A 15773-nucleotide genomic window follows, 5' to 3' on the forward strand; every position below is an offset into this window, starting at 1 on the left:
ATATATATATATATATGATATATATATGTTAATAAAGGATTAGTGATGTGGTGCTGCAGATTAATGTACTGACATGTAAAGTCAGTTTGAAACTCAAGGTAAGTGGTTCAAGCTCACCAGCCGCTTCTTGGAAACCCAATATAGGGTCGCTATGGGTCAGAACCAACTGAGCAGCACTTAACAGAAATAAAGCAACACATATAAAAAAGGCCTTATCAGTTTATCTGTTGATGTTGCAGAGGCACCAACTCATTACTTTGAAAATTGATTTAAAAAAGAAAAGATTCAAGCATTTTTTTCTGGTCTTTCCAATACACATGTATTTTACTGTAATGAAAAGAAGAATTCTAGCTAATAGATGCAAAAACAATGATATAATTAGAAAATCCCCTGTTGGTAACCTCTAATGAAAAAGTGAAACTAGGAAGTTATATCCATACATGTGAAATTCATTATGTGAAATGTTGATGAAAGGACATTTTATTAGATGGGTTCCAGCTGATGCCGTTTGACCTATTGATTTTAGCCGCACGTAAGTAGAACAACCAGCAACCTGATACTGTGGGCCTCATGATGTCATGTAATAAATAGTATCTTCGTATGCAGTTATTTTAATCCTCATAAAATGAGAACTAATTTAACCCAAATGTAATCAAACCTTGAAGTCTAATTATGAATTTATAGAAAATATAGGGAACTAAAGAAACAAGTTAAAGAACACTATGTAATGATCCAAATAAAGACTGAAGGATAAGAAAAATGATTTTGTTTCCTGGCATATCCAAAGGAGCCCTGGTGGCATACTGGGATAAGCATTGGATTTAACTAAAGAGCACACACTCCTTAATGTGTAAATATTAATTAGTAATGTACCTACCTCATTGAATTATTGTAAGGATTAAATGAGTTAATGCATTTAAAATACTTAGAACAGTGTCTTATATGTTGTAAACGATTACTAAATGCTTACTACATATTAGTGATTTTTTTTTTCAAATTTTCTCCAGTCTGTGAGACAGGATAACTCCATCCTGTTAATGTGACGAAGACAGTGTTAATAAGTGCTAGTGGTGGAGAACAGGATTATGTTTTTACTATAGAATCAAGAATACTTAGATATGGTCCTCTGGAATCTATATCTTTATAAACGTGTAATTTTATTGCTTTTCTTCTGTTTTTAGACATCTGTATGTTGGTAAAGGAGCTCTAATGGCACAGTGGTTAAAGCACTCAGTTGCTTACATCAAGGTTGGTGGTTCAAGTTCACCAGTAGAAGAAAAATGTGACAGTTTGCTTCTTTAAAGATTTACAGTCTTAGAAACCCTATGGGACATTATTCTCTGTCCTATAGGGATACTGTGAGTTGAACTTGACTTCACGGTAGAGGGCTAGATGGTAAAAACAAGAATATTGACATATATGAGAAGCATAGAGGAAGACTAAAAAGGAGCAAGTTTTGAGACAAAGTTAGCCTTTTGGGTAGTATTTTACGATGCTGAAACTACATGAACTTGGAATCACTTTTAAGTGTCAACTTTTAGTCCTACAGGTGCTCATACAATTGCTCAGTTTACGAAAAAACTTCTTGATGAAGATATTCCTATTTTTTCTGGATCAGAGACGTTGCCTGAGGTTACAGGGGCTTTTATTTCCATATGCCGTCAAATATATGGTACATGTGAAGGCTTGCAGGTGTTAATTCCTTATAGTTTACATGAATCTATAGCAAAAGCATGGAAAAAGGTAAGTATTTTCAAGTTTCTTTTTTCTTCTTTGCAAATTTTTATTTCGCATGTGGTCACCATTGTAGTGTTTTACTTTGGATAAAACATTTTGCTGGGGAAATATGACTTCTCTAGCATCATAAGACCCAAAGACACTTCCGGTTTAGGGGTGGGTGAAGCAGAGACGGGTAGGAACAGCTGTTCTGCAAAAGTGCAGAAAAAACAGAGAAGCAGCTTTCACAGAACAGTGCCAGAGTATTGGATCTTTTATAAGGCTCTGGGCGCCAGTTTCTCACACCCACCTGTGTAGAAATCTGCCTGTGGAAGGAAGTACGGTGATTTCTGAATTGATCTGGATGGCCTGGACTGAGATTGCAGGGTGGGGCCACAGCCAAGCAGAGGTAGTGACACAGCACTACAAGCCACAGAGCTGCATGTCTGGAAGGAGCGGTGTGACCAATTTTTTATCTTTCAGTTTTCATTTTTCACATATCTTTCCTCTTACCCCTGATTGTGCAATCATTGCCCAGACCAGACACCTTCAGGTGTGCAGGAGCACACCCCAGAAGGGCCCAGCATTGCGTCCACAGTGTTCACACGGCACAGAGAGGAGTCCCTCAGAGTGCTTCTTATGATGTCTGACTCTGGGACCCAGCCCTAAAGTTGACCTGGATGGGGCCCTTTATCCCTGCCTGAACAGCAAAGGCTACTGGACAGTTGACTAAAATTTTATTTTTGTTTTTGATTGGTGGTTTCTGTCTCTGCTATTATATTGTTTCTCTCTTTGGTTCTTTTGGTCTCACTGTTGTCCTGGGGGTGGGAGCTTTCTCCCCCTACCTTACCCAAGAAGAGACAGCAACTTTGCTCATATAGCCAAGCTACAGGCATACCCTGTAATATCCTACCATCTGAACGGGAGCAAATGCCAGCTGCTAGGCATTACATGTGAAAAGGGAAGCCTATCTCCACATCATATCCACCAGGAGACACTCAGTAAGCTTAACAACATAGCAACATACATCCATTTATGCATTAAAACCCACATAACTACTGAAAATGTCCAAGAAAACACAACAAAAAAACCTCAATACATGTCAAAAACAGAAAAGAATAACTGAGACAAATGAATTGGAGGCAGACACAGACTTTCCAGTAGAAGAGCAGGCTCTAAATCTGCCTGAGAAGGAATTTAGAAGAATGTTACAGAAACAAATTCAAATGCTCCAAAAAAGAGTAGAGGAAAATAAGGAAGAAGTCAGGAAAGTGCTACAGGAGCAATCAAACAAGATAGATACAGCATTGGAGACAATTCAAAACCTGCAAAAAGCAGTCTAGATGATTAATAATAAAATCTCAGAAATGAACAATACACTGAAAGGGCAAAGGAGTAGAAGTGAAGAGATGGAAACCAGAACCAGTGATCTGGAAGACAAATCTCTCAATACTGCTAAGATAGAAAAGCAAGCAGAAAAAAAGGATGAAAAAATCTGAAGAGAGTCTAAGGTTTATGCTGGATAACATGAAGAGGAATAACTTAAGAATTATTGGCATTCCAGAACAGGAAGAATCACAGATGTCCACAGAGGAGATAGTTGAAGAACTACTGGAATTAAATTACCCTAACATCTTGAAAGGATGAGAAAATAAACATTAAAGAAGCTGAAAGAACCCCAGGAAGGATAGAACCCAAAAGAAAATTACCAAGACTTATAATAATCAAGCTATCAAAAATCAACAAAAAGGAGAGATTCCTAAAAACAGCCAGGGAAAAGAGAGTTGTTACCCACAAAGGCAAGCAAATCAGATTAAGCTCTGAATTCTCAACAGAAACCATGCAGGCAAGAAGGCAATGGGGGGACATATATAAAACCCTAAAAGAAAAAAAAAAAAAAAAACTGCCAACCAAGAATCATCTATCCAGCAAAACTGTCAATCATATATGATAGTGCAAACAAAACATTCCAGGATAAACAGAAACTAAGAGATTTTGACAAAGCCAATCCAGTGCTTCAAAATATCATAAAGGGGGTTCTTTGGAATGAAAACCAGCAAGAAGAGACAACAACCAGAGATTGACAGATGTGACAACATCACCTGGAACTCAGTTGAGACAGGTAGCAGAGTTCAGAAGAGAACAGAATTACAGAAATGAATACAGAGGACCTTTGAGGTCAACCAAAGATCAAAATATTAACAATGTCAAAGAAAGTAAAAATATAGGAACAGAGATCCAGGTGCTGAGGAGGTCAGTTAGATGGCAGGATACAATAGACTGTCTTAAACACATGGAAAACTTAATAGGCTGTAGGGTAACTCAAAATAAAATTAATATATCACAACTTTCCATAAAAATGAAGATCCAAGTAGAACAAGGAAACATTAAAACTAACAAGAAACTGACAAGAATTAGCACAAAAACCATGAACCATGAACTCAACATAAGAAGGCATGCAAAACAAAGGAACAAACAGCACCACAAAAGCATTAACATAACGACAGCAATTAATCCATATTTATTGATAAATACACAGAATGTCAATGGATTAAATGCACCAGTGAAGAGACCAGTGGATAAGAAAACAAGACCCTTCAATATGCTGCCTGCAAGAGACACACCTTACACACAAAGACAAAAACAGACTAAAAGTTAAAGGATGGAAAAAAATATACCAAGCTAACGTCAATAATAAGCAAGTAGGTGTGGCAATGCTAATCTCTGGTAAAAAGGAACAACTTTAAGGTAAAATCTACCATAAGAGATAAAGAAGGACACTGTCTCATGATTAAAGGGTCAATTGAGCAAGATAACATAACCATAATTAACATCTAAGCTCTCAGTGAAAGAGCACCAAGATATATAAAGCAAACCCTAGTAGAATTGAAGAAAGAAATAGGTAAATCAGCAATTATGAGAGATTTTAATATGCCACTTTCAAAAAGGGATAGAACAACCAGAATGAAACTCGACAAAGTTACAGAATAACTAAACAGCACAATCATCCAACTTGATCTCATAGACATGCACAGAATATTCAACCCAACAATAGCACAATACATATTCTTTCCCAGTACACATGGAACATTCTCCAGAATTGACCATATTTTAGGTCACAAAGCAAGCCTCCATAAATTAACAAATATCAAAACACTACAGAGCATCTTTTGAGACAATGCCATAAAACCTAGAAAACAACATTAAAAGACCAAGGAAATAAAGTTTAATACATGGAAACTGAATAACACTCTGCTGAAAAGTGACTGGATAATAGAAGAAACTAAGCATGAATTCACAAAGGTTCCTAGAAACAAATGAGAATGAAAACACAACATACCAAATCTTTGGGACATGGAAAAAGCAGTCCAGAGAGGACTATTTATTGCGATAAATGTGCACACAAAACAAGAAGAAAGAGCCAAAATTAACACATTATCACAGCATCTTCAGCAATTAGAAATAGACCAGTAGAAGGAACCAACAGTCACCAAAAGAAAAGAAATAATAAAGATCAGAGCAGAAAGAAATGGAGATAGAAAACAGAAAAACTATAGAAAGAATCAACAGGACAAGAAGCTGGTTCTTTGAAAGGACTAATAAAATTGACAAACCATTGGCAAACCTAACAAAAGAAAAGAGGGAGAAGACACAAATAACACGCATTAGAAACCATATGGGCAATTTCACAATGGAACCAAAAGAAATCAAAAGGATAATAACAGAATACTAATGAAGAATTGTATTCCAAAAATTTTGAAAACTTAGAAGAGGTGGATACATTTTAGAAAAACACAGTCTACCTAAATTCATACAGAGTGAAGTAGAAGACTTGAATAGACGCATAACAAAAGAAGACATTGATCAGGTCATCAAAAAACTGCCAACCAAAAGAAGTCCAGGTCCAGATGACTTCAGTGGTGAGTTCCACAAAACATTCAGGGATGAGTTGTCACCAATTCTACTCAAGTATTCTAGAATATAGAAGAGGATGGACAAATTCCTAATACATTTTATGAAGCAATCATAACCCTGATACCAAAACCATGGAAGGACATCACATAGAAAGAAAATTATAGATCAATATCCCTCATGAACATGTTGTTGTTGTTAGGTGCATTGAGTCAGAACTGACGCATAGCAACCCCATGCACAGCAGAAGGAAACAATGTCCGATCCTGGGCCAACCTCACTACTGCTGCCACACTTGAGTCCATCAATGATGCCACCTGGCCAATCCATCTCGTTGGGGGTCTTCCTCTTTTTCTCTGACCCTCCATCTTACCAAGCATGACATCCTTCTACAGCGACTGTTCCCTCCTGACAATATGTCCAAAGTATGAGAGGCGAAGTTTGGTCATCTTGGCCTCTAAGGAGCACTCTGGCTGTACTTCTTCCAAAACAGATCTATTTGTTCTTTTGGCAGTTCATGGCACTTTTATTATTCTCCTCCAACACCATAATTCAAAGGCATCAATTCTTCTACAATCTTCCTTATTCACTGTCCAGCTTTCGCATCCATATGAGGTTATTGAAAATACCATGGCTTGGGTCAGGTGCACCGTAGTCCTCAAGCTGACATCTTTGCTCTTCAACCCTTTAAAAAGTTCCTGTGCAGCAAATTTGCCTAATGCAATATGTCATCTGATCTCTTGACTGCTGCTTCTGTGAGTGTTGATAGTTGATCCAAGAAGAATGAAGTCCTTGACAACTTCAATCTTATCTCTGTTGATAAGAATGTAGTTTATTGGTCCAGTAGTGAGGATTTTTGTTTTCTTGACATTGAGATATAATCCATACCGAAGGCTATGCTCTTTGATCTTCATTAGTAAATGTTTTAAGTCCTCTTCACTTACAGCAAGCAAGGTTGTATCATCTGCATATCACAGGTTGTTAATGCAAAAATTGTCAACAAAATCCTAGCCAACAGAATCCAGCAGCATATCAAAAAAATAATACATCATGATCAAGTGGTATTCATAGCAGGGATGCAAGGATTATTTGACATTAGAAAAACAATCAGTGTAATCCACCATGTAAACAAGAAAAAAACCAAAAACACCACATGATCATATCAACTGATGCAGAAAAGGCATTTGACAAAATCCAACATCCATTCATGATAAAAACACTCAACAAAGTAGGAATTGAAGGGAAATTCCTCAACATAAGAGCATATATATAAAACCAACAACCGACATTACTCTCAATGGAGAGAAACTGAAAGCCTTCCCTCTGTGAACAGGAACCAGACAAGGATGCCCTTTGTCACCACTCCTATTCAATATTGTGCTGGAAGGTTTAGCATTATCTATATGGCAAAATAGGGAAATTAAAGGCATCTAATTGGCAAAGATGAAGTAAAATCCATTTGCTGATGATATGATCCTATATATAGAAAACCCCAAAGACTCAGTAAAACTACTAGACATCACTTGAGGATTCAGCAAAGTGGCTGGATATAAGGTCAACACACAAAAATCAGGTGGATTACTTTACAGCAATAATGACAGCACTGAAAACGACATTAAGAAAGCAATACCATTTACAATAGCCACCCACAAGATGAAATATCTAGGAATAAATGTAATCAAAAAAACAACGGACCTATAAAAAGAAAAATACAAAACACTACTACTGGAAACCAAAAAAGACTTACAAGAATGGAAGATTATCCCATGCTCCAGGAGAAGAAGACTTAACATTGTGAAAATCTCAATACTGTCCAAAGCAATTTACACATAATGCAATCCCAATATAGAGTCCAATGACATTCTTCAAAGAGATGGAAAATAGTTACAAACTGTATATGGAAAGGAAAGAGACCCAGGATAAGCAAGCATTACTTAAGAAGAAGAACAAGGTTGGGAACCTCTTATTCCCTGATTTCAAAATTTACTACACAACTACAGTGGTCAAAAGAGCTTGGTACAGGTATAATGAAAGATATATTAATCAATGGAACAGAATTGAGAATCCAGAAATTAACTCATCCTCATACAGCCAACTGATTTTCGACAAAGTGCCTAGGTATATTGCATGGGGAGGAGATAGTCTCTTCAACAGATGGTGCTGGCAGAACTGGAAAGCGATATGCAAAAGACTGAAACATGACCTTTACCTCCCTTTTTATGCAAAAACCAGCTCAGCATGGATTAAAGAACTAAATGTGAATCCCAGAATTACAAAAGCCATCAATGAAAAAATAGGGACAAATGTGAGGGCTCTAATACAGGGAATACACAGACTACCAAACATTTTGAAACTTACACAAACAAAAGTAGAGAAAAGAAATGATTGGGACATATTAAAAATTAAAAATGTGTGTGCATCAAAAGACTTCATCAAAAGAATAAAAAGGGAACCCAAAGAATGGGAAAAAAACTTTTGCAACGACACATCAGAGAAGGGACTAATTTCAAAAATATATAGGAACCTACAACACCTCTACAAGAAAAGAACAAAAAACCCAATTAAAAATGGGCACAAGACATGAATAGACACTTCACTAGGAGGAGATTTGGGTAGCCAATAAACACATTAAGAAATGTTCATGATCACTAGCCGTTGTTGTTGTTAAGCGCCATCGAGTCGGTTCCGATCCATAGTGATCTTGTATAGGGTTTCCGAGGAGTAGCTGGTGAGCTTGAACCACCGTCCTTGCAGTTCAAATGTCTTTGCAGTCTGATGGATTAACTCACAGTGCCACACCAGGACTCCATTAGAAAGATGCAAGTCAAAACAACAATGAGCTAGCATCTCACACCACCGATAATAGCAAAGATAAAAAAAGTAGAGGACAATAAATGCTGGCAAGGATGTGGAGAGACTGGGACCGTCCTACATTGCAGGTGGGATTGCAAAATGGTGCAACCATTCTGGATAAAAAATATGGCACTTCCTCAGAAGGTTGGAAATAGAGATACCTTATGATCCAGCAATTCCTCTAGTTGGTATTTATCCACAAGAAATACAAACCGTAACATGAGTAGCTATATGCACACCCATGTACATAGCAGCACTGTTTACAATAGCAAAAAGTGAAGACAACCTAAGTGCCCTTCTATGAAAGAATGGATTAACATACTATGGTACATATACACAATGGAATTAATATTCCATTAATATGCTGCCTTGATGAATAACTAGGAAACTGCAACCACCGCATAACATTGATGAATGTTGAGGACATTATGCTGAGTGAAATTAGTCACAAAAGGAGAAATACTGCATAGGGCCATTACTGTAAAAAAAAAAAAAAAATTAAGAAAAAGTACTTATGCTAAAAGTGGGGGGGATTTATTGGTTACCAGCATGTATGGGGTGGAGTAGGGGAGAGAAAGGAAGGTGGAGCACAGGGTATGGAATAGACACAGGACAGTGGGGCATAGTGTAGGGAATAGACACAAGGTAGTTTGGGTGCTGGGTAGGGGCGCATACACCCAGGGGAAGGGGAAAGGAAGAACAAGGCAGATGGGAGAACAGTTAGGTAGATTTATATGGGCTAAATAGTCCAGTGGTAAATAGTGATGTAAGCACAACTGTGGAACAACAGGGCTTGGGGATACAAGGATTGAGGCATGGTTTGAATGGGTAAAGTGAGGAAATGATTTTAAGATGCTTGGCTGCCTTTTGAATCTTGATTTCCCTTACCAACTATTGTAAAATAGACACTTGAACGGGAGAGAAAGGAATAGTCAGAAACATCACCATAGAAAGCTTGTAATTATTGGAATACCTAAAATTGGGCTAGAACTTGCCCAGTGAATGAGGCTTCCTGCTTAGCCTTTGGATTGCATAAGACCATAAGTGGAATCCTGATCCCCATCCAGAATCTTTAGAGGCGGGAAATTTCCGCTTGAAAGGATAAGCAGACCAGCCTGGAGCAGTTTAAGAACAGAAAATACTTCTTTGAAAGAAAGACCAGCAGGAAAATCAATAGCAATAACAGAAGTCAGATTGACTACTACAAAACCAAGCAAGTTGTTCCCCAGGGAACCATCAAGTCAAGTGGTCAGATCCCCTCAAGGCAAACCCAATCTAAGACTGAAACTCAAGGTGAATACAGGAACAGGCATGCGATCTTGCTGCTGACCACATTGGTCACTGGTAAGGGGATGTGGGGGAAAAACGGCAGTGAAGTTGTGAGCTAAATCCGACCACATTCAATGTTGTTGTTGTTGTTGTCAGGTGCCATCGAGTCGGAACCGACTCACAGCGACCCCATGCACAGCAGAACGAAACAATGCTCGATACTGGGCCAACCTCACCACCGCTGCCACCCCCGAGTCCATCAATGATGCCACCTGGCCGATCCATCTCATTGGAGGTCTTCCTCTTTTTCTCTGACCCTCCACCCTACCCAGCATGACATCCTTCTCCAACGACCACATTCAATAGACTCCTGTTAATCTGGATTGAGACCTAGTTGGCCATCAGTTTGACGAGACTTGGTAACTCCTGGGCCCAGGGGCAGGGACATGGTCCCAGAGGACTAGAGCAAAGTGTGAAGCATCCAGCTGATATGAAGTGAGGGGAGATGCACAAGAACACCCACACTTGCACATAGTACCCATTTGACCTGGCTTCAATGGCTGGATAATCAGAACACGACTAGTGGAAGAAAGAAGAGGAAAAAAAGAGTAATCCACTACAATTAGATGAACTTGACCTATGCTTGTGGATGCAGTATGGCAAAGGAGCTAACAAAAGGATCATTCCCACCCCCTTGGTACACAGGGTTGACAAGGATGGGGAACTTAGACATTAGCTACCCAAAATGGGGGGCCTACAAAGGCAAGAAGTGACTGGCTTAGCAAGCTTTCAATAGGGAACCTAGTTCCAGAAGGTACAGGGAAAGGTAGAATCTCCACTAAGTTGTTTTCAACCTGTCTGAATGGGGCTGATAAAAGCTGATGGGGATAAGACTCTTGTTGTTCAATAGGGAATGATTGCTATCAGGACTGACTGTGAGTTGGAAAGGTAAAGGTAGATGTTTTGTAATAATAAGAGTGGAGTGGTTGATTTTGCAGTCCAGGAACGGAGATCCCTTGAATCATCAAGGGAGAAAAGTGAAGTCTGGGACCTATCCAGAGAAGCAGTGACACCAGGGATGGAGGCAGAAATGATGATGTAGAGAGAATGAGTGGCTGGGGACTCTAGACTCAGGGAGGGAACGGGCCTGTGTGCTGGTGGCTGGGGGCAGGCATGCGGGGTGTATCCTTTGGTCGGTTTATGAGGCATGCAGGGGATTGTAATTACTGCAGTGAAACAAAATATGATAGGATGAATGTAAAGATAATGTTCTCCCATGTAAACTATCACGTAATTCACAATAAGAACTTGAAAAAAAAAAAAGACCCAAAGAGACATAATACTTTTTAACCTGGCACAGAATAATGTCAATACTTCCATCCCAGTAGGCTTTAAATAAATCCATCTTTGGAAGTTCTTTCTAAACAATTTTAAACAAAACTGTTTATTTTTGTAATGAATACTTAACTATCATTGTTGTTGTTGTTAAGTGCCGTCGAGTCGATTCCGACCCATAGTGACCCTGTACAGGGTTTCTGAGGCTGTAAATCTTTACGGGAGCAGAAAGCCTCATCTTTCTCCCGAGGAACAGCTGGTAGTTTCGAACTACTGACCTTGCAGTTCACAGCCCGATTCGTAACCATTATGCTACCAGAACTCCTTAATGTAGTAATAATCCAGTATAGTTGATTACCAATACGAAACCTTTTTTTTCATATTACTTACTTTATTTATTAAGTACTTTCATAATATTTAATTAATGACCAAATGCCTTAAATTTTGAAGGCAATTTAATTTTAATTATTTTGTTATTGTTGTTGTGAGGTGCCATTGAGTTGGTTCTGACTCATAGCGACCCTGTATGAGCAGCTGGTGAACTTGAACTGCCGAACTTGCAGTTCAAATGGCTTTGCAGTCTGGCACATTAACACACTAAAATTGCAGTTTAAGAGATCTTACAAGTCAGTGCTGTCAGAACAAGAATAATAAATTAATCTCCTATTTCTTTCAGACAAGTTTGTTGTCAGAAAGAATTTCTACCCCAGTAGGAGGTTCTGATTCTGCTGCTTCAGTCAACCAGCCATCCCAGAACATGTAAGTACATTGAATTAAACCCTCCTGTTTTTAGTTTTTGAAATAGTTTAAAATGCAACTGTAATCAAATACTATAGCAAACAATTTTATATGGAAAGTTATAAACTATATAAATTATATGTATTTATAACTTAGAGAAACTTTAGCAAACACAAGATACTTTATTTGTAACCTTCAAAAATCAAGCAACATGTATGTTTTAAGTGAAACTCTTTCTTTAGATAGAGTTTAACGTAAAAATAAACTCAAACCAAAAGTCCTTTTCTCGTTTCTTTAATAGTATAATAGATCAACAAATTATTAATTCTCTAAAAGTTTACTGTTAACTTTTTATCTAGTCTAGTTGTTCCACGTTTAAATCTGCCATTCTGTTAAACACTCCGAGGTGTCTCAGAAGACAGGTGTGGTGATTGACTTAGCTTTTACTCATGGAACAAGAGTTCAATTTGTAGACCAGTGTCTCGGAGTAGAGTATTGGCATATCGATGCTATTTGAAGTCTTTTGTTTTGTTCCCATCCTCACTAATGTGTGCTTTTTAGCCTCAGGGTTGCACAGTGAGTGGTGAGCCTATGGACTTATAACGGCTTTTGAAAAGTCAAAAGCTTTGTTTTCTTTATGATTAGTTTTTTTATTTAAGAAAGGAATTTCTTTTTATTAGATATTTTTGTGAATAAGTTATTAGACTTGTCATCTAATTACTTAGATGGGGAGTTGGTTAAAAAAAGGTGTTACAGAATAGAAGTGAGTCAGCATGTCAGTATTATCTGTTAAACATGATATGTTTTTTCCCATCCGTTACTTTCTACTGTTCTGAGTAGCATATTTTGTGCTTTTATCCAATCTCCTAATCTACGTCTCTATTTTTTTCTTATGTGAGTATAAATTATTTACATTTTGGGGATACTGACAAATTGGAGATTTCTTTACTCTTGCTTTTTATTTCTGTTTTGTTTTCTTTGTTTAATGTGCTTATTGTGATGAGTCTTCTCAGTATTTCAAGGTTTTTCTCTGGAGAAAGTGTTGGCTTTCTAATAGAACTATTCTGAGGGGTGGGGGGAATGATGTGATTCCCCAAAAGTAAAATAAATTTTTAAAATCTTTGAAAATAGTAAAATAAAATATGTGTGATGCGTTTTAGAAAGTCAGGAGACAGACATTTTATAATGAAAAGAAAGCATAGAAATAATAGAGATCTGGGGCTTGGGAAATCTACACACAGCAGAGTTATAACAGGAAAATAGAATGAAATTTAGGCATGGATAAGAAAACTTAAGTATAATAAAAATTCTGACATTACAGTTAATAATTCATTCAATGAAAGTAAAGTATTGTTATATAAGCTATAAGAATGTTAGAGCCCTGGTAACAGTGGTTACCTTAGTGGAATATTAACCACAAGGTCAGAAGCTTGAATCTACCAATCGTCCTACATGAGACATATGAGACTTTCTGCTCCCAAAAAAGGTTTGAATCAACTCAGTGGCACTTAACAACAACAGCAGTAAGGTGTAAGAATAAAATCATTTACTTTCATAGAAATCATGCCTTTTATTAAACATTTAGTGGGAATCCTGGTTTGACGCTGTAGAATAAACATTAGACTGTTAACTACATGGTCTCTGGTTCAAACCCACTAGCTGTTCTTTGGAAATCATATGCAGGGTCGCTATGAGTTAGAACTAACTCGATAACACATAATAAAAATAAAACATTTATTGAGTTATTTGCAACCAATGTGTATTCTATAAGTATAATTACCAGTAGTATTAAGCTAAAGTATTTTCTTTCTCTTTCAAATATGCTGTATAAATTAGATCCTTCTTTTAATTGTTGTTTCAGTATGGCTTGGGAAGATAATTTATTAGATGATTTACTAAATTTTGCTGCCACCCCTAAAGGACTACTACTTCTTCAAAGAACAGGTGCTATAAATGAATGTGTGACGCTAATGTTCAACCGATATGCAACAAAATTGCAGGTATGCGACAAGCAAAAGGGTTTTTTCTGTTGTAGAAATCATTGAAGGGGTTCTTAAGACCCCAATTAAACAGTCATATAGTTCTGGTGTTGCAGGATAATACTCTGGACCGCAAGGTCAGTTTGAACTGCAAAGTCAGCAGTTCAAACCTTACCAGCCACACCTTGGAAACTTTATACAGGGTCGCTATGAGTTGGAACCCACTCGACAGCACATAACAACAATAACATATCATTGTAATATTTAACTCTATTTTTTTTTTTTTCAGGGAAAAAATACAGAATTGATGTTGGTGTCTTTGTTGTTACAGGATGAAAAATAACCAGATGGAATTAAAAATTTCTGTTAATCATCTAGATATTTTATAAATATGATATCCAACATCTAGCTGTAATAAAACTGGGTAGAACTTTTGAAATAAAAGAAACCTATTGGGTATCTTAATGTGTAACAATGAAGGTTTTAACCTCCGATTTGAAAACAAACAAAATTATTTGTATAAGAATTGTATTGTTACTTTTAAATAAAATACAGATATAATTTAGCCTTTTCTTAAAAAGTCAAGTATTTTTCTGTTTTCATAATTCAAGGGCAAATCAAAAAATATTGCTACAAAAATCATAGAAACCTTTTTATATAAAAACATCAGAATATGAAGCTTTTGTTTCTTAGTATATCCTCCAAACTCTCCTGAGGGTGGTGTTTCTTTCCCTAAAGAATTCTTTACTCGTAGTTTTACTTCCCATCTAAAGGGCCATTGTGACATTCTTGTGGGACTTGTACCATGTTCCTTTTAAATGTTCTTTGAGTTCTGAGAACAAACAAAAGTCTGAAGGGGCAGGATTAAGGTTGTGAGGTGCATGGGATAATAAGGCTTCTCAATGAAATTCTCATAGGACATTCCTTGTTACCCTTGACGAATGAACCAGGTACATTATCATGATGGAAAAAATTCCTTGGTGAAACTTTCCTGGCCTTTTTCTCACCAATGCAGTTTGAGTTTTCTTAAAACTTCTTCCTAATAAGCCCCTTGACTGTTCTGTCTACTTCAAGCAACTCTTATAAAAAATTACCCCTTTGGAGTCCACCAAAATAGTTGCCCTAACCATCTTAACTGATCTCTTCACTTAGAATGTAATTGGTTCAGCAAAATTCCTTAGAAGCCCACTGTTTTCAATGAACCTTTATTTGAAGGTACCTAACGCTATGGGTCGGAACCGACTCAACGGCACTTAACAACAACAACAACAACAACAACAACAATGAGACTAAGGAGCTCTGGTAGCGTAGTGGTTACGAATCGGGCTGCGAACCTTAAGGTCAGCGGATCGAAACTACCAACCGCTCCGCGGGAGAAAGATGAGACTTTCTACTCCCATAAGGATTTACACACTTGGAAACCCTGTACAGGGTTGCTATGGGTCGGAACCGACTTGACGGTACTTAACAACAACAACGAGACTAAGATAAGTGTTTTATTGAGAGAACTAGTCTGCAGTTGCCCACTGACCACAGAAACATGTTCAAACACATTTATTTTGAATAAACTCATGCAGGCGTAAACTAAAATCACAGTAGCAGTACTTTTTTACTTATCCTATACTTTTGAGGTATCCTCATATTTGTCAACAGTAATCTAGTCTAGGGAATCCTGGTGTGCTAGTGTGGTATTATAGGTAGGTTAAGGACTAGATTTCTTACTGCAACTCAGTGATTCAAACCCATCAGCCACTCCTCAGAAATGTATAGGGTAACTGAGTTGGAACCAACTCCATGAAATTTAATAACATCAAAAATCTAACCTAGATTGAAACCCAGGTTTCTTGTTTCTTATCTTTGGCAGTTTTCACAAAGAGTAAGTCTTGTTTGTTGTTGTTGTCAGGTGCCATCGAGTCGGAACCGACTCATAGTGACCCCATGCACAGCAGAACGAAACAATGTTCGATCCTG

At 37.5% G+C, this 15773-nt stretch overlaps 1 protein-coding gene across 1 annotated transcript in view; it reads left to right on the forward strand.

The window, feature by feature from the left end:
- TBC1D32 (TBC1 domain family, member 32) overlaps positions 1–15773 on the forward strand; it is a 345222-nt gene that overhangs the window by 146127 nt on the left and 183322 nt on the right. The window contains 3 exon segments of the mRNA XM_006839881.1: positions 1542–1743; positions 11762–11844; positions 13685–13823. Coding sequence (XP_006839944.1) covers positions 1542–1743; positions 11762–11844; positions 13685–13823 — 424 coding nt within the window.

Source organism: Chrysochloris asiatica, unplaced genomic scaffold, assembly GCF_000296735.1.
Source record: "Chrysochloris asiatica unplaced genomic scaffold, ChrAsi1.0 scaffold00027, whole genome shotgun sequence".
In the NCBI taxonomy this organism is placed as follows: Eukaryota; Metazoa; Chordata; class Mammalia; order Afrosoricida; family Chrysochloridae; genus Chrysochloris; species Chrysochloris asiatica.